Source organism: Lissotriton vulgaris, chromosome 5 (genome assembly GCF_964263255.1).
Source record: "Lissotriton vulgaris chromosome 5, aLisVul1.2, whole genome shotgun sequence".
Lineage (NCBI taxonomy): Eukaryota > Metazoa > Chordata > Amphibia > Caudata > Salamandridae > Lissotriton > Lissotriton vulgaris.
This window is the reverse complement of record NC_141693.1, coordinates 1049038232-1049056398: the sequence shown is the minus strand read 5'-3', so window position 1 is coordinate 1049056398 and position 18167 is coordinate 1049038232. Positions and strand designations below refer to the sequence as shown.

Below are 18167 nucleotides of genomic sequence, written 5' to 3'. Positions count from 1 at the left end.
CATCTAAAAGGGAGGGAGGGAAGCCTGGATTCACCTGGCTCAGTTTTGGTTTATTTTTTATTTTTAAGGCAATGGAACCTGCCATGGTCCACTACACGCATACTTACAACTGCAGGGCTCCCACTCAGACAGGGAACCAAATGACAAGCTTAGGAAAAGTGATTCCGTACGTGTGGCTCTCTGCGAGCAGGAATGGCCCGACACATTAGGAGCCCCAAAGGTCACATCACACATGATTCCAGGTAAATTGGACGCGGGTTACTGTAGTCAAGGGCTCATGAGCTCATCTCGAATCCCGATCACAGCTTCTGTTATACAGTGCACTTTGTTTGATGCATCTGTCTGCATTTGACGCACTACTGCTTATTCTGTGCCTCTATATTATTAAAAGATCCTTGATGTGCTTTGATGCCCAAAAGGAACTACATAAAAAAGATAATCATCACATTAAAATTGCCAGAATTATCAACAATATTGCTCATTCAGTGGAGCTTCAAGTGGAGGGGGCCGGGCCTATTCAAAAGATCCTCACCTGTTCTGGTACAATTTGTTTAGGTATAATCGGCTTTCAAATAAAGCGGAACCATCGCGTGCCCTTTGTAGATAATTCACAGTACACTGATTTATTGCTGAAAGCAGCAGGACTGTGGAGGCGGTGAACCCTGCTCTTGGAGTATTGTTGTGGATGAGGTCACTCCTTGGAGAAGGAGGGGAGAGTGGATTGGAGGACACTCGGTGATGTCATTTGGGCTTATTTTAACAATGTCGTTAGAATGGTGTTTTCACCGTTGCAGGTTGTAGGTAAATAAAAAAAAGTTCGGAGAAAATATAGCTAGCTTTTATCTTGCATGAGTCAAATGTGCCAGCAGAAATGACGAACAGGACATTACTCTCAGCCACGGGGAGGAGAAAACCTTCCTGGTACATCGCCTCAAAAGGGATGAGCTAAGCCAAGGGAGACTCCCTGCCTTCCCACACAAGCAAGGCTTCCCCGCCTCGTGAACAGAAACACGCGGATCACGTGGCTTCGAAGGAGGACAGGCGTGGAGGCCAGCTGACCCGGCCGCCAGCAGCACCCTCGCCGGAGCCCATTGTTCGCAGTGTAGACTCCCTAGTGACGTCAGAGCTTCTCAGCTTGCAGCAGGGGGGGAGGGATCAGGTGCACCAAAAATCATTCATTCACGTCAGTCACAGCGCCTGACAATCAGAGCCACCGCAGCCCCGGAAGCTCTCTGTTGCCCTGGCTGGGCCCTTCGACAAAGGGTCCCTAAAATTACATATCAGACATTAAAACGTTCCATTACACCGTGCGTGAGAAGTCAAGCACACAAAAAGGTCTTAAATTTGGGCCCAGGCAAATGGCCACAATTAACAAAAGTCTGGGCCGCTCCTACTACAAGAACCAATTGGAGTTAGGTGTTCCTAGTAAAAGCCCTATGTCACTGAGGGTCACGTCCAGCCAGGCGTGGACTGTCGGCCACCACACTTTGAAATCTGACTTATAATTTCCCGGTTACTATCGATGAGTGGGGTTACACATTTCAGGATGAAGAGAGATCCTGGCTACGTAACCTAGGGCTGGCAAAAGCACGCTATGATTTGGGGCCAGATGGTAGCTGTGACTCAGTCACTGCCCTCGCTCACACATACACTGGAAGTTTCTAAAGAAGTCGCAACAAATTGACTGTTGTTCGTGGTGCCTTGGCGGGGCTTGCTGGGCTTGCTTGTGTGCTTCCCAGAGAGACAGGAGATTGGGAACGCGCGCGCGCGGCCGGCGCCGATCGCTTTCCTGAGCGTGCGCGTGACATCTCCTGTCTCCTGGGAAGCAGACCCGGCAACAATAGTATCGCGCCTGCGCGATGGCATATGGCTTTGCCATATGCATCGCAGGCGCGAGACCTAAAAAGACAGTACAGTTCAAACTAACGCATATTACGTATGCAAATAAATGAGAAAAAACAACCCCTAAAAACAGCTCCTGCCATGTGCCCCCAAACCCCTCCCCCCCTCCCCCCCCCCCCACCCCGGGGTCTGCCCATCCTTTCCTGATGAAATTTTATCCACCGGACCAAAACTGGGTTCTACAGTAAGACATTTAACAGTTCCATCCTCCGTCTCCACCATTAGGCGTGTATCAATCATCAAGTTTAACAGCGCTCTCCGTCAGATCCCCTGTGAGTTCACTCTAGTCCGTGATATTGCCTCCACTTTGTCCACACTCTCCGGAACTTTTTGGGGCATCCCCTGGCTTTATATGTCACTCTCTCAGCCGCCATATAGAGGTCGAGCCCTCTCCTCCATTCCTCTAAGTCTGGCGGTTCGGCCGCTCCCCAGTGTCGTGCAATGTCTCTCTTGGCCACCACCAAGGCCAGCACTAGGAATATGATCAAGGGGCGGGCCAAGTCGACTTCGGTCGTCAACCCCAACAGAGCTAGCTTTGGGTCACGTGGTAGAGTAGTTTCCAGGACCTCCTCTAATTCCACAAATATGTCCTCCCAGTATGCCTGTATGATTTTACAGCCCCAAAGTGTGTGGTAGAAGTTTCCCTCTGGCTGGTGGCACCTAAGGCACGCCGTGTCCATGACCTTCCCCATTTTGTACAGGCGCACCCTATCGTAGTAGGCTCTGTGTAACACCTTCAGCTGTATGAGACGGAGTCTAGATTTAATCACAACCTCACGCGGGTGCATAAGAACCATCTCCCAGTCCAGGTCTTCCATCTCCCCCGTGTCTGCCTCCCGTTTGTTTCACAAGTCTTGTAGGTTTCCTAATGTATTGTTGGTCAGCGTTCTGTACGTGAGGGACACTGCTCCCCTCCCTATTTGCTCCTGCAGTAACCTACCCTCCAACGGAGCGTATTCTGGGATGTCTGCCAGAACGATGTTCTGTGCCCTCCAGGCGTGCCTTAGCTGTGTGTATCTGTAATACTGAGTGTTATGTAGGCCAAAGTCCCCCTGTAAGGCGTGGAATGTTTTCAGTTCTCCCCTGGCAATCACGTCCCCTATGGTCGAAAGGCCGATGCCATCCCACCGTCTAAAGCCTGTCAGTTTTTTAAGTTCACCCAACCACTTACAGTGCCATAGTGGCGTCTGTCGGGTGGGCCTCTTGTCCCATCCCATGCGTTTGGTCGCCCTGTGCCATGCAGTCAACGTGATCCTAGTAGCCGGCAGAAGGTGTCTCCCCCCTAGACCTCCGTATAGGTAGTACAGAACGTTGGTATGAGACCATTTCGATCTTTCTAGCGCATAAGTAGGGTGATCTATTGCTGCATGCAACCATTCATTTATCGGGGTAAGGTGTTCTGCCCAATAGTAAGCCTCTAGGTTGGGAAGGGAGATCCCACCACTGTACTGGTGGCGTTGCAGTGTGGCTAAGGCCACTCTCGGGTGTTTCCCCAGCCATAAGAATGTTCGCAGATCTGCGTGAATTTTAGTCAAGGTTGTAGGAGGCAGCGGGTAATATTCGTTTTGCAGTGCATAGAGGAACTTTGGTAGCAGAACCATTTTATATAGTGCTGCACGCCCCAATAGGGTGAGCGGGAGCTGCCTCCACCGGTCCATTTCTGACTTCGCACTTGCCATGATTCGGGTCACATTGTTATTAAGGGAAAGTGTCCTGTCTAGCGTTATGTACACCCCCAAATACTGGAATCCCTCTGTGGTGTGAATGAGGAGTTCCGGTAGGCAATCCCTTCGCTCTCGGCCCTGTGGGTCATATAGAATCGATTTATGCCAATTAATAGTATGACCAGCTCTCGCGCCGAAGTCATCCAACTCTTTGAACAGGACCGGGATTTTGGCATCCGGTTCCGTCACAAACAGCAGGACGTCATCCGCATATAGTGAAATTTTTTCTTGGGTAGCCTCCGAGTCTCCCCAGGTGAACCCCCTAATTCCCTGGTTCTGTTGAATCCGGATCGCTAGTATTTCTATCGTTAATGTGAAAAGGAGGGGGGACAGTGGGCACCCCTGACGTGTTCCTCTGTTAATGTGGAATTCGCGTGACAGCCGTCCATTTACTCGCACTCGTGCCTTTGGGGCAGAGTATAGGAGTCTAATCCATTGTAAAAACTTAGGGCCAAAGCCAAACCGCCGTAACCTCTCAAACAAGAAGGGCCAGTGAACTGCATCGAAGGCCTTTTCTGCATCCAACGAGAGGAACCAGTGGGGCTCGCTCCTCTCTCGGACTTCCTGCAGCCAGTTATGTGTGCGGCGGAGGTTCAATTTGGTTGCCCTGTCTGGAAGGAACCCGGACTGATCCGCATGCACTAAATCAGAAATTACCCTCCGCAGGCGTCTAGCAAGGACAGTGGCCAGAATCTTCGTCTCCATATTGAGGAGAGAAATCGGGCGGTAGGCGGGACATATGTCTCTGAGTTAACCCTCCTTGTATATTGGGACAATTGTGGCCGTGGCCAGATCAGGTGGCAGGCTCGCCGTTTGGAATGCCTCAACAAACAGCTTTTTTATATGGCGTTGCAGCAGGTCCGCCGTACGTTTGAAAAATTCCGCTGGGAAGCCGTTGGGTCCCGGCGTCTTCCCCGGCTTCAGGGACGCTATTGCCTCTGCTATTTCCTCTAGTGTAATCTCTGCTTCCAGGTCCGTAGCGTCCTCTTGGGACAGTGTTGGGACCTCCATGTCGCACAAATAGTGGCTTGCTTCAACCTCGCCACCCAGATCTCTAGCTCTATAAAAGTCTTCATAATACGTTGCAAAGGCCTCTGCTATAGCCTCGTCCGTACAGGCTGGTCTGTTCCCCGTCACTTCAATCCTGTCAACCCAACGTGCCGCCCTTTCTCTCTTGCTCAGCCATGCTAAAAGTTTACCAGATTTATCACCCACGTCGTATAGGCGGTGGAGTGTCGCCAATGCCTGTGTGCGTGCTTCCCCAGTGACAAGTTCTCTATAGTGTCTTTGTGTGTCTAGCAGTTTCCTAAGTATTTTTTCTTCCTTCCCATGGTGATATTCTGCTTTGAGGGCTAAGATCGAGACCTCCTCACTAGTAACCGTATGTTGTAAATCCCTCCTGGCCGCCCCCAACCTGCTTTTTATACGATCCCTGAGGACTGGCTTCAATGCTTCCCAGAGTGTGATCCCTGATTCAACTGAACCCTCATTCTCAGCCACATACACCTTTATGTCTGCTCTAATACCCTTCAATAGATCAGGTGTTTGCAGGTCCCAGGCCGCTAGGCGCCATTCCATGGTCTTTTCCCTCCTCCCTTGTCCCAAGTGTACATACAGGGGGGAGTGGTCTGAGATTCCCCGTGCTTTGTATTCCGCTAAGTCATTGACCGTGATTTCTTGCCTGGAAGTAAATATATAATCCAGTCTGGAAAAGACCCTGTGGGCCCCGTAGTAGAAGGAGTAGGTCTCCTGTGTAGGGTGGAGCCATCTCCAGACATCTGTGAGGCCCAAAGTGTGCATCTGTCGGGCCAGCGCCGTGCCTTGTCCTGCTGTATGTGGGGTCCCCGATCTGTCTCTTGTGGCACACATCACATCATTGAAGTCCCCCCCCACTATCTGAATCGTGTCTGCCGTGTCTAGAAGGATAGCAGTGACCGCAGTGAGGGTGCGTGCCTGCAGTTTTGGGGGGGCATAGACTGAGACGATTGTGTACCTGCGCCTCCTCCATGTTCCCTGTACTCCCGCATAAGTCCCCTGCGGGTCCAGCCATGTACGAGTGATAGTGAACGGTGTGGATTTTTTAACGAGGATTGCAGCCCCCCTGGAATCTGCCGTGTAACCTGAGTGCGCTAGCACCACGTGTCTGCCTCTTGCTATAAAAGCGCACTGAGTGCCTCTTAGGTGGGTTTCCTGGAGTAAGATAATGTCCGGAGCTAGCCTTTTAAGATATGCATTTACTAGGCCTTGTTTGATCTTTGACCCAAGGCCATTCACATTCCAAGATAATATTGTGACGCCTGTGTCACCAGTGTGGGTGTGATCTAGTGGGTCTGCCATTGTGTGTTCCCTCCGTATTTCCAAGTGGGGCTCCCGAGGTGATGTAGTGTAAGGTGCGCAATGGCATGTAGTCGCTGTTTCTCAACTTGTTCCCCCCTCCCTCCCCAACTCCCCTGATCCCCCAACTCACATTTGCAGAAAAACCATTTCTTCCCTACCTCCCCCACCCCACCTCCCTCCCCTTCCAGTCGCGTCCCTTCCAGGGACCTAACCATCCGCGGGAGAAGGCCTGTCGTCCTCCCACATTTCCCTCCCATCATACACCAAACAACTGTAAGAACAAGAAAAATAACATAGGAAGGCGTGCCAACTTGCGTGTTCCCGGCACCGGGCTGCTATCTCAGTGTCCCCCGGGAGTTCATGTTCATGAGTGCGAGTCCTGAGTGTCCGCCGCGGGACCCAGACCCGATGAGTCCTGTTCCAGTAGCTGTATTTCGGCGACCAGGGGGTGGACTGATTCGGCACGACTGTTCTCTCCGTCTCCTCCGGATTCACGCCCCTCCGAGTCCTCTTCCTCGTCGCCCTCCGAGCGGATACCGTTCCGTAGGCTGCTGAACCTGGAGCCCGTCACAGAGTTTTTACTCGGGGACGTCGATCTGCCCCCTATCCACCCGCTGGTACCTCGGGTCTGATAGGGCGTTGCTGCTTTACGTCCTTTGATCTTTCCAGACCTTCGTCTTTGTGGTTTCGGCTGTTCCCATCGCGTCCTTTCCCTCAGCGATCTGTCAATGGCGTCTCTTCCCGCTGCCTCCCTACTGTTCAAAATAGGGCGTTCCTCAAGCCAGTGCCAGGCGTCTTCCGGACACGTGAAGAAAATTATTTTTTCTTTATAGATAACTTTAAGTTTCGCCGGGAAAAGAAGCATGTAGTCTAATTTCAAGGCACGTAATTTCATCTTCACTGAGTCGAAGGAGCGGCGTTGTTTTGACACTTCTTGGCTATAGTCTGGGAAGATCATAATCGCGGCATTTTCGAAGCGGATCTCCCCCAGTTTCCTGGCTTCTCTAAGGATTAAGTCTCTGTCAGCATAGTTCAGGAATCTCGCGATGACCGGTCTTGGTCTCGCGCCCTCCGGCGGTTTGGCCATCAGCGCCCTGTGCGCCCTCTCAATAACGAAACATGTAGAGAACTGAGCTGCAGGGAAGGTAGTCTTTAGCCACGCATGGAGGAAGGAGGCCACATCCCTCCCCTCAAGTCCTTCTCTAAAACCCACAAAGCGGAGGTTGTTGCGAGGGGATCTATTTTCGGCATCATCCACCTTCCATTGCAGGTGGCGATGGGAGGCCTGTAGCTCTGCCATGTCCTTCTTTAACGCTGTGATCGATGCCTCATTATCTGTGACTCTATTCTCGGCCACTGTTACTCTCTCTGTTAAATTGCGAAAGTCCTGGCGTAGCAACGTTATCTCGGAGCCCACTTCTCCGATTTTTACCTCCAGTGCCGCCCGCGATTCCTGGATATCACTTCTAGATGCCTGGATGGCTGCCAGGAGCATTGCCGTTTCGGTTAGCGGTCCAGGCGTTTCCGGCCGCTGGCCGCGTTTGGTCTTGATGTCGCAAAGTTGTCCATGGGGCCTTGCTTCGTTGGTTTAGGGATCCGATCTCGTTTCCCCATGGCGGCCCTCGCAGTGGGACCGGCTGTGATACCGGCGTGATCTCTATTTGCGTCTGCGACTTGTTGTAGATGGACGAAAGTATTCCTGATGCTGTTCCCAGCACGTTTATACCTTTTCCAGTCGCAGCCGTCAGTCCGGGTGTACCTCCTAGAGGGGGGGGGGGGGTGAGTGTCGTGTGGCTGTTGTTTTGTTCACTACATGTCCCCACTTGAAGTGACTCGGCCTGCCCCCTCCTTGCCACCAGGGAAGCTTCTATGTCAGGTTTGGATCCCCAGTTGCTCTGGTTTCCGCTCCCTCTGGAGCACCTGGAGTGTCGGAGGCGTACCATCCAGCCCGTGGAGGACCTCGGTGGAGTGCCCGCCGGGGAGTCGCTCTTCTCGTCGTCCTCTGAATAGCGCTTATCCCTCCATGCGCCACACGCTGTGTAGGGCTCTGCGTCCGGCCCGCGGGAGGGAGCAGCGCTCGATGACAAAATTTTACCCCCAGACCTGGCTCCACCGCCGTCTCGTTAATAGCGAGCCGAGTCACCGGACCGCGCTGTTCCGGGTGCAGTCTACGCTCGCAGTCAGTGGCCGCCGCTGTCCGCCGCCGGTCCCCGCGCCCCAGGGGCCCCGCGGCACAGCAGCACCACGCGCCGAGTGAGTCGGGTGCAGGGGGGGGCTTTTCCCCAAATTGTTAAACAAATTCCAGTTGCATGATAAGCTCACTTTTTAACCTGTACAAGAGTTATGCATTTCACAGTTACATACCAGCTGTCAATTTTGGAGGGAACAGTGCTGGCCAAACTGTATATACAATCACCATTGCTAAATGGATTATAACCTGTATCTGCTAGTAGTATATTTGTCACAGGCTAGGTACTATGTCCAGAGTTCCACGCCAGCTCACCAGAACAAAGAAAGCTTTAGCAGCTTTATAAAAGCATGTATTCATGCCATATGTAGGTATCGAACTATTAAGGCTTCCTCATGAAACAATGCAGTATTTGATCAGGAGGTTGAGGAAGGTATGGCCAGAGGGACGAAAACATTTAGCAGTCGCAAACCCTGCAATTCACTAAATCAGAGGCTTTGCAACTGCTGAATGACATAAAGACCTGTTCTAAACCAATAAAGCATATGGTTAATAGATTACTAAATCGCTAAATGGGTTTTGAAATGCATTACGAATTGCTGTCTGGAAGTGGCGTGTTTAGGGCATTTTTTCCAAATATAGATTCATTTGTAATGCAGTGTATCAATATTTGGAAACAAAATCTAGTCTCAAAACCTTGAAAAGCTACTGAGTCACGAGTTGGAGTGGTAACTAATTTTCAAACGGGAAGGGGCCCATTGGAATCACTTCTCCTTTTGGGAATGTTAAAAAAAAAAAAATGTTTGAAGGTGGGCAGTGGTTCAGGGAACCACTGTCCACTCTTATACTAAATACTTTTTTTTAAATTGTTTTTTCCCCAGTTTCCTTTAAGGAAAACGGCCTGCATTTAAACAATTAACAGTTATGCACTTTATTGAAAATCGATCACAGGCATGGTGGTCTGCTAACCTCAGCAAACCATCTCTCTGACGGCATTCATTTGTAGGGGGTCTCAATTTGTGACCTACCACATGCTTATTGATGACACAGGTGAGATTACGTCCCACTTTGATTGGGAATGTTCTGAACTGACCGATTAGTATGTAGGTGCAATTTGCGACCAGTGGTTATTTCATCTGGTCCCTATTCACTTGAACCTAAAGTGACTGATACTGCCTTGATAAATTCACCTCTCTAAGGACTCTGTTACTCCTAGTCTGTTGTCCCTCCCATTAATATTCTTCCACCAACTCCTTAGCCGTTGGATGGAAACAGAATCTAAATTGGCTCCTTGTTCTAAGACGGGAACTTGGAAGTGGGCGTGCTCCCATCAGAAAAAGGTGTGTGAGAGTACAATGACCAGCAGCATGCGTGGTATCAGATTGCACGAAAATCAATTAAACTACTATAGATGAAGGCACTGGTACTGCCACTAGGTAACAGGTCAAGCCAGCGCCGCTAACACTCAAACTTCCCCTTCCATGACTCCTAGCACAATCCACCATGACTCCTAGCACAATCCACCCTAACCCACTAACCCTCCCCTCCACATATATCCACTCTCTGCACTCCAGAGCCTCCAAAATAATTCAGAGCTTCCACTCCTCCATCCTCGACTTAACAAATCTCCTCCACCTCGCCGAACTCTCCTTTGCAAACCTCATGCCTCAGCTGTCTCCCCCTCCCATCCCAGAGCTTCACAAACGCCCACTACCGACATCCTTAAGGCATCTTTGCCCTCGCAAGCACACTAGCTGTCTATCTCAGGAGGAAATCCTTGACCTCGCCCGCTCCTACAACTTTTGCCTCGTCACAACCAATTCCCTAGACCTCACTGAAAAGGAAATCCAGGATATTCTCAAGGACCTCAATGCAGCCCCTATCTCTCCCTGTCCACCAGACGCGGGTGCCGCACAACCCATCTGCACGGTCGCTATCGACCCACACAGATCGGCCCCCCTATGTAATAGAAGGGTGGTCAGAAGCAATCTTGCACCCGTACCCCTGTCTGCCCCGACTCCCGCTACCACCTCTCTCCCTGGTCTGACGGGTCTCTTAATCAATTGCCGCTCTGCAGTAAAGCATGCCGCCGATGTCGCTGCTCTCATTCTGAACAATAACACCGACCTGGCCATCCTAACTGAATCATGGCTTAATGATGCATCATCCCCATGCCTCGACTTCTTAGTCCGCGCAATTTTAGCATTGCCAGACTAGACAGACCACTTAACAAAAAAGGTGGCGGAATCGCCTGCATCTATCGCTCTAACCTCCTTGTCACAGAGCTTCTAATGGATGCCACTGATTCCTGCGAATATCTAGCCCACTCAGTCTGCAGTAACTCCACACACCTATGCAACCTGCACACTTTTTACCACCCCTCAGGCAATACCGATCAATTCACTGACTACCTCATGGAAATTATCACGGCTAAGAACTCCCCCAACTCCAAAAACCTCTTCCTCAGTGACTTCAACCTGCACTGGAACGACCTTAAGGATCCTCATGTCAACGCCATTAAAGACCTCATGACCGATCTAGCCCTGACCCAAGCTTGCCCACTCCCAACCCACTCGAAAGGGGCCACTCTAAACTGGATCATCTCTAAGAAGAAAACTGTCAAGCTCATATCCACTGACCCCTGCAACTGGTAGACCACCATGCCAGCGCTTCCTTCTACCCGGCACCCTCAAGACATGGGCTCCACAACCAATGCTCCCAAACGCTGGGTCAGAGACATAGACCTAAATGAACTCGAGACCTGCTGCAAATCTGACCCCCCCCCCACCCACACATCACCTCGGTCAGTGACCTCAATGATTACTACTCTGTTACGATGTCGAATATTTTGGATGACCCAGCCCCTCTTAAACTAAGAAGACCTCAAGTCAAATTTAGAAACCCATGGTTCACAGGTTCCCTCAACGACGAGAGGAGATCCCTCCGACAAGCCGAAAGAATCTGGAGACAGCACCCATCGGCAGATCACCTAAAACTTCTTCGCCAGGTCAGAAATGCTTACAACAAAAATATCCTCAACTCAAAAAAAGAGTTTTTCAGACCGGAACTAGGAAATGCCCAGAACAGGCCATGCAAACTCTTTGAGATGATTAAACTCCAATCGAACAAACTGTCCAAAACAGCGGAAAAAAAACCCAAGTCTCTCATCTCCTCCGAGGATTTCTCCTCGTTTTTCGCAAACAAAATCAAAATCTTAGGTACCGAACTCAAGGCTGCCTCACCCCCCCCTCCCCCGCCCCCCCAGCCACCGAACCTTGACCTTCCGCCTCCTCCATCCCTACTGACACTGATCTCACCCAAGAATCTAGCGCACTGGTCCGAATTCTCACCATACGATGAAGACTGTCGCAAATATCCTTTCCACCTTGAACCCGAACAACCATTTCAACGACCCGCTCCCATCTAACTGTAATGCGACCACTGCCAAATCAATTATTCCTTGCTGGACTGCGATAATCAACGCCTCTCTCCGGCAGGGATCAATCCAGACCTCTCTGAAAGCAGGCCAAGTCCTCCCCATTCTGAAAAAGCTGTCGCTGGACCCAGCCTCCCCAGATAACTTTAGACCAATTTCCAACATTCCCCTCTTGGCTAAAGTGCTGGATAAGTGTGTTCAAATACAGCTAAGTCACCACATCAACAACTTCCATCTACTCGATGACTGCCAATCCGGCTTCTGACCGAGACATAGCACTGAAACCACCATGCTCCACATTGTCGGTGATGCTCTTCAAGCCCTTGACCAAGACAAAACTGGTCTCCTAATCCTCCTTGATCTATCCTCGGCCTTCGATACTGTCAACCACGATATGCTACTTGAACGCCTCAAACTTAGGATGGGATTAGATGGCACAGTCCTCGATTGATTTAGTTTCTACCTCCAAAACCGATCTCAGAGATTACTAATCAATGGCGAACTTTCCGCCCCCTCCGTGGTCACGGTGGGAGTCCCTCAAGGATCAACGTTGTCCCCCCACCCTTTTTAATCTCTATTTAGAACCCCTTGCCGAAGTCCTTCGCACTGCAAATATCTCCTTCCATATGTACACTGATGACACTCAAATCTACATAAAAATCTCATCTCTTGCGGAGATTCTCACCTTGAATGAGGCCCTGAAGCTGACCGTCCGATGGCTCTCCTCCAACCAACTCAAACTCAATGCTAATAAAACTGAGTTCCTTCTAATCTCCCCGCCCAAGAGCAACTCTGAGATCCGGACATGGATCAAAGCTATCACAGCCTTAAATTGTCCCCGACCATTGTGGACTCAGCCAAATCGCTGGGAATTACCTTGGATTACAACCTAAACATGCGAGACCACAACTCAATGGCCAAATCTGCCGGATTCCACCTGAGCTACCTATGGAAACTGAAACCCTTTCTAGCTGCTCCCGACCTAAAACTTGTAGTCCAATCATTAGTTATCTCTCGGCTGGAATATGGTTGCTCCACCCTCTCCGGTTTACCCAAGGTTTTTTTGGCACCCTTAAACGACTGCCTCAACGCAGCCGCCAGATTACTTACAGGCTCTACAAAATTCGATCACATCACTCCTCACCTGAAAGCGTTGAACTGGATTCCCCTCGAGGCTAGGATTCACCTCAAGATGGCATGCATCACGCACAAGGCCTTACACTCTAACTCCCCGGCGTATCTAGCACAGAATCTTGTGATATCCGGAGGAAGCAGAAACTCACGATCGGCAAATGCCTTCCTACTCCGGCCTGCACGCTTTAAGAAAAAAAGAAACTACAATCGGGCTTTCACCGGGACTGCTCCAAGAATATGGAACTCCTTCCCTCCCGACTTCAAAAGAATCCCCTCCCTGGCACGCTTCAAAAAAGAGGCTAAATCCTTCCTCATGGGTAAATTCCTTGGCTAAACCTGCTCCACAGCCACCGAGAGACTTAGTAACCGTGTGATATCCTGCCTAATGTATGATCCTCGACCCTGTAAATTACCCTGTTGTATAGTTTTCTTTTTCCGTCTCCTAATGTAAAGCGCCCCTGCGATATCCTGCCTATTGTTTGACCCTCTAATTTGTAAAATGATCCGATGTACATGTTTCACCCTTCCCTAGAGTACCCAACACCCCCTCCCTCCATTGCACAGTACCCTTTTGACACCCTGCCTACCATATGGCCCTTAGATTCTGTAAATATCTCCGATGTACTGGTCTCCTGTGAAAACCGTCTTTTCTGTATTACTCTATGTTCCCGCTCTATAAAACCTTAAAATAAATAAACAAATAAATACAGGTGGTAATAGGAGGGAGGCTACGTACGGAGAAAAATCATTATACGAATTAAGTTGAAATGTGTATTAGCTGAAGAAGGTACAAATGTATTTTAGAAATTATTACCCAAGTGTAGGTGTATGGAAATTAAAAGTTACTTTCAAATATTTAATATATGTATTACAATTTATTTCAGATATCTGCTCCTCAAGAGAGATTATATTCGACATGGATTGGGTAAATATTGAGTAGTATCTTGAATTATTGATATTGTAATAATAATGTTATAGCTGTTTCAATATTTATGCAAAGTTTTATTGTTTATTTGAAGTTACAGAATACCTTACTATAATGGCACGTATAGTAATAATCTGTTGACATATATATTCCATATCATAGTAACTCAAACATTCTGCAGGTGTTCTTTAATGGTTCAATATGTTGAAATTTCTCAAGGCCTGCTAGATCTTTCTTTCAACTTATATACCATAAATGCCTTTCAGGTGCTGTACTTGCCATGGTGACCAAATGACCATTATTAATTTTTTGCATCATTTCTGCCTGGTATCTGTGAGGGACTGAAGAGCATGTGTGTCGATGGCCACCTCTACCCTGAGAGGGTAGGTTCTTCATGGATGAAATATAACAGGCGTGGAGGAGAGAGGAAAGTGCAGCGGGCTGTATATATGGGTTTTACTGTGGCACGCCAATTCCTTGAAGCTTTTAACCTCACAGAAAGGCTAGGACCCGGCATGGTCATTATTGCTTCTGCAGAACATGATATGAGTTCCTGTAAAAGATAAACATTTACTGGCCATATCTGGCTTTGCCAAGAGAGAGTGATCCTCAGTAAGAAGGCTGCATTTATTTCCAGATATTCCATCACAGTATGTTAGATGTCAAGAAATCTGTTGAGGTCCTGTATCTTTGAGGTAGCTCTAAAGGATTAGAATGTCTTTGCCATTGACAAAACAATGGGATTATATTTAAGACTTTGGTAGTGCCCTCAGACCCATCATGTCTTCCAAGGCCTTGGAGACTTAGTTCAGCCCGACTACCATTTTGAGAAATCCTTTAGATAGAATTGGAGAAATAGGAGTGTGAAGTGTGACTCCCTACTGCATCTCAGGTGAGTTGCGGCATCCCTGTTAAGTGTTTAGGAGGGGAGGTGTAACGAAAGGTTCGGGAAGAAGAAACCGAGTCGGTGGGGTATTGAGAAAGGGGGGGGGGCAAGAAGCGGCACTACCCTAACGCTGGAACAGCAGTACCCAGTGAGGAGTGCGATCCTTCCCTCCGATTCTTTTATTTTATCTTGAATTTTTTTTTGTTCATTGTTTGTGTTGGAATGATGTTGGTTTAGAGCAGAAAGAGATGTCACTCCCTAGAGAGATTTGAGCCTGATACTGGGCCTGCGAGAAATGCCAATTAACTGGTGTACGTGTGGTTACCCAAAAGAAGAAAGAAAGAGCAGTATATAAAAGAAAACTCATAGGGACATTATAAAAACAGCGAGAGGGGACCGGTCAGTATCAAACAACCAAGATAGGAAAAGAGAATAGACTGAACACAATTTCACTTGTTTTCCTTGTGCACTTTCCCTTCCCTAAATCCTAGTGGTCACAACAGGAGCTCAAGAAAACAAACAACCTAATAGAGAAAGGGGGTAAATAATCTACAACCTTCCCCAGAAAAGAGGTCTCCCTATCACCTCTGAGTGTGGTGATGGTCCCTTTGCCTTACAAACAAGATACTTTTAGGCATACTTACTCGTTCTCCTTGTCTTCTTTCATGTGAACTGGGGACGTCCCATCACGGAAGCGCTTATCTAAAGCAAAGAGGAGGAGGAGAAGAACTAAGAGTCCATTTCAACAACCTCAAATATTTGTTTGTTACGTTCTCCTCTGCCTTTCTGTTTGCATTTGTTTCATTGGTCTTCCCTCAAAATAAATGTCAAAATTGAGAGACACATCCGGCCTCCTAGATTCGTTTTTCGCCCATCCTTCTCACAGTGACACTCCAAATTGCCGGACTCCTGAGTGCTAGACAGCCACCCTTGAGCCTCAGCCTAAATCGGCCATCGAAAATCTAGGAATCTGGTTTTATAGCAAGCTGTCATTTGTAGTTCAGGTGAGTAAACTGGCAGCATGTTGTTTTGGCATTTTAAGAACCACAAGAAAAGTCTAGTACAAGCCCTGATTGCACCCCGCATGGACTATGAAAATGGACTATATCTGGGACTCTCTCAATTGGCACTAGAAGCCTGCAGAATGTTCAGAATTCAGCAACCCGTTTCTTGCTCAGGCTGCCTAGACACCAGTCTATGTCTATCTCTCTATTAAAACTTCATTGGCTTCCGATTTAAAAAAAAAAGGGGTTCAATTCAGAGCCTTATTTTTTGCTTTCCGAGCTTTTAATAGCACGAGCCAGAGTCACCAAGACCTCTTAGATCCTTGACTTATTACTCTGCAGTTATTTCCCAGATTCCATTAAAGCAAGCAGTGGCTGTTCCTCTCTCTTCTAAATAATAAAACTATTTTGCATCTACCCTCTGGAATTCCCCTGATAAACACATTTTTATAAAAATCTCTTACGGTTAGGTTGTTTGAGCACTTGTGTTAAGTTCTTGTTTGGCTGTGGGAGGTTCTTTGTGGGTAATCACCATATAATAGAAATAGTTTTGTGACGGAGCTTTAAATAAACCTCTCATTTTTTTGTGCACAGGAAGCCAATGTATCTTATGTCTGAGTGTTGATATAGGGATGTTTCTTTTAATTACAGAATCAGTCTTGTTGCTGCATATTGCTTGAGATGCTGCAAAAGGAATTTTGGGGCTCCCAAAAGCGATGTGTTAAAGTAGTCCAAGTGAGAGATAAAACTTGCACCAAGCCCTTTCTGGAGGATTGAAGAATAGAATATTTCTTAATACATGGAGCAAACGAAACCCTGTGACTCATGTTGTTCATGTGTGTCTCCAGCTTAAGATCTTAATCCATAATTATCCCAAGGTTATGGGCATAGAGTACCAGTGATGGCAATGTTTTTAGTTTTTTTTATCACCACTCGGTTGTCCATGAATTGTCGGGGCCAAACACAATCACCTCAGTTTCACCTCAAGGCATACTCCATTTAGCACAATTATTTCAATCTTCAACCACCAGCATCTCAGACAATCAGGATGCTGTCCGAATGTCTGGTCTTATGGCTTAGTGTCTTTTCCTGGTATGCAAATCCAGGTTGTACATGAAGCTCCTTCATGAAAGTCTGGTTTATCAGTGCTGCCAGAAGTCTAAGGAATTGGTACCAAAGGATTCTGACAAGCCTACCAGCAATACTACAGTTAATAGAGTGATGGTGTTTAAAGAGAAACATGCAAAGAGGCTTCTCCTCACAAACAACACCACCATCCTGTATTATCTGAACGAACAAACAAAGCAGAACGAGATCAAGAGTCCTCTTTGCTCTCTAGCACTTCAAATTCTGCCACCTGATCCTTCCAGATGATTAGGTAGATGAAAAAGCTACTCACAGCCACAGCGGGAGCGGCAGAAACCTGAAAACGCTAGCACACTGCTAACTTTCTAGCGTGAACACCAACCTGAGAATCCAGCACCGGGGGGTCCCGCAGTAGCCACCACTGCCACGAGTCATCGGACTACTACTCCTATCATCCCTTGCGGCGCGCATGACGGCAGCGTGCTAGGGAGACGCCGGGAGGCTTCAAAAGCTACTCGCAGCCCCGGGTCGCGGGACGCGCGCGGGGGTGCGCTGGGAGAAACCCGGGACAGTCTGTGGCAGTCCGGGGCAGGACGAGGCTGGGCTGGGCAAGGTCCCCTGGTCGTCGCCATACAGATTACCTACACATGCCAAGTGAGACTTTTTTATTTATTTTAACCTTGTTCATTGACTAACTGATCTGCACCACCATTGGTCTTTCTGAGGTGATATCAACTACACTTGTACTGTTTCCTGCAACTCTAGCTCTTTATATTTAAAAACAACGGGATCCGCTGCTAGTGCTAACAATGTTCAAACAAAAAGGAACGCTGGATAACTACTTAGTGAAAGTAGTAAATAAAATTAACCATGAGCGGAGAAAATCGCTAGGGCGGGGGAGCCCTCCTGCTTTATCTTCTACACCCCCTACCCCAATGATGGCATTATCACTGGATGATAGATGTGACCCTGATGATTTAACCGTGGAAGTGCCAGTTCTACCAGCACCCAATCAGGACATATTGGATACATCTCATGACACTCCAGTACAGCGCTCTCTGGCCCCTAGAGCACTGAGGACCTGTAGGAAAGTGCAACTTAAACGTGGGGGGAACCATAACAAAAGAAAAGTTGAAATACCACCCAAAAGTACCGCATCTGCTGTGGATTTAACGGACAAAAATGGCACAGTAAATTTGAACACTGAGCAACTTGATCTTTTAGCCAGTATTATAGAGGACAAGCTAGAAAAGATCATTAAACCCTTAATAGATCAACTTGATCTGATGTCAGCAGAAGTGTTAAGACTAGGTGGACTTCTGGATGCCCACATTGGTATGGCTGAAAGATGTAGGGGTGTTGATAAGGTTGATAAGGGCCCTGAAGTTAGTAAAGATGCACCAAAGTCACATAATGTAAGGTTAAGCATAACTAAAGTAACTACGCCTGACCCACTGACATCAATACGTCAGAAAGAACAGGTAATAACAGTTCCAGAAAGTAAGATGGGGGAAACAATAGTAAAGAAAAGCCGTTTTATTAATC

At 48.2% G+C, this 18167-nt stretch overlaps 1 protein-coding gene across 1 annotated transcript in view; it reads left to right on the top strand.

Moving 5' to 3' along the window:
- Nucleotides 1–18167, top strand: part of ACTR1A (actin related protein 1A) — a 187997-nt gene that overhangs the window by 147202 nt on the left and 22628 nt on the right. The window contains exon 10 of the mRNA XM_086922690.1: nt 13606–13646. Coding sequence (XP_086778816.1) covers nt 13606–13646 — 41 coding nt within the window. The remainder of the gene's footprint in view (nt 1–13605; nt 13647–18167) is intronic.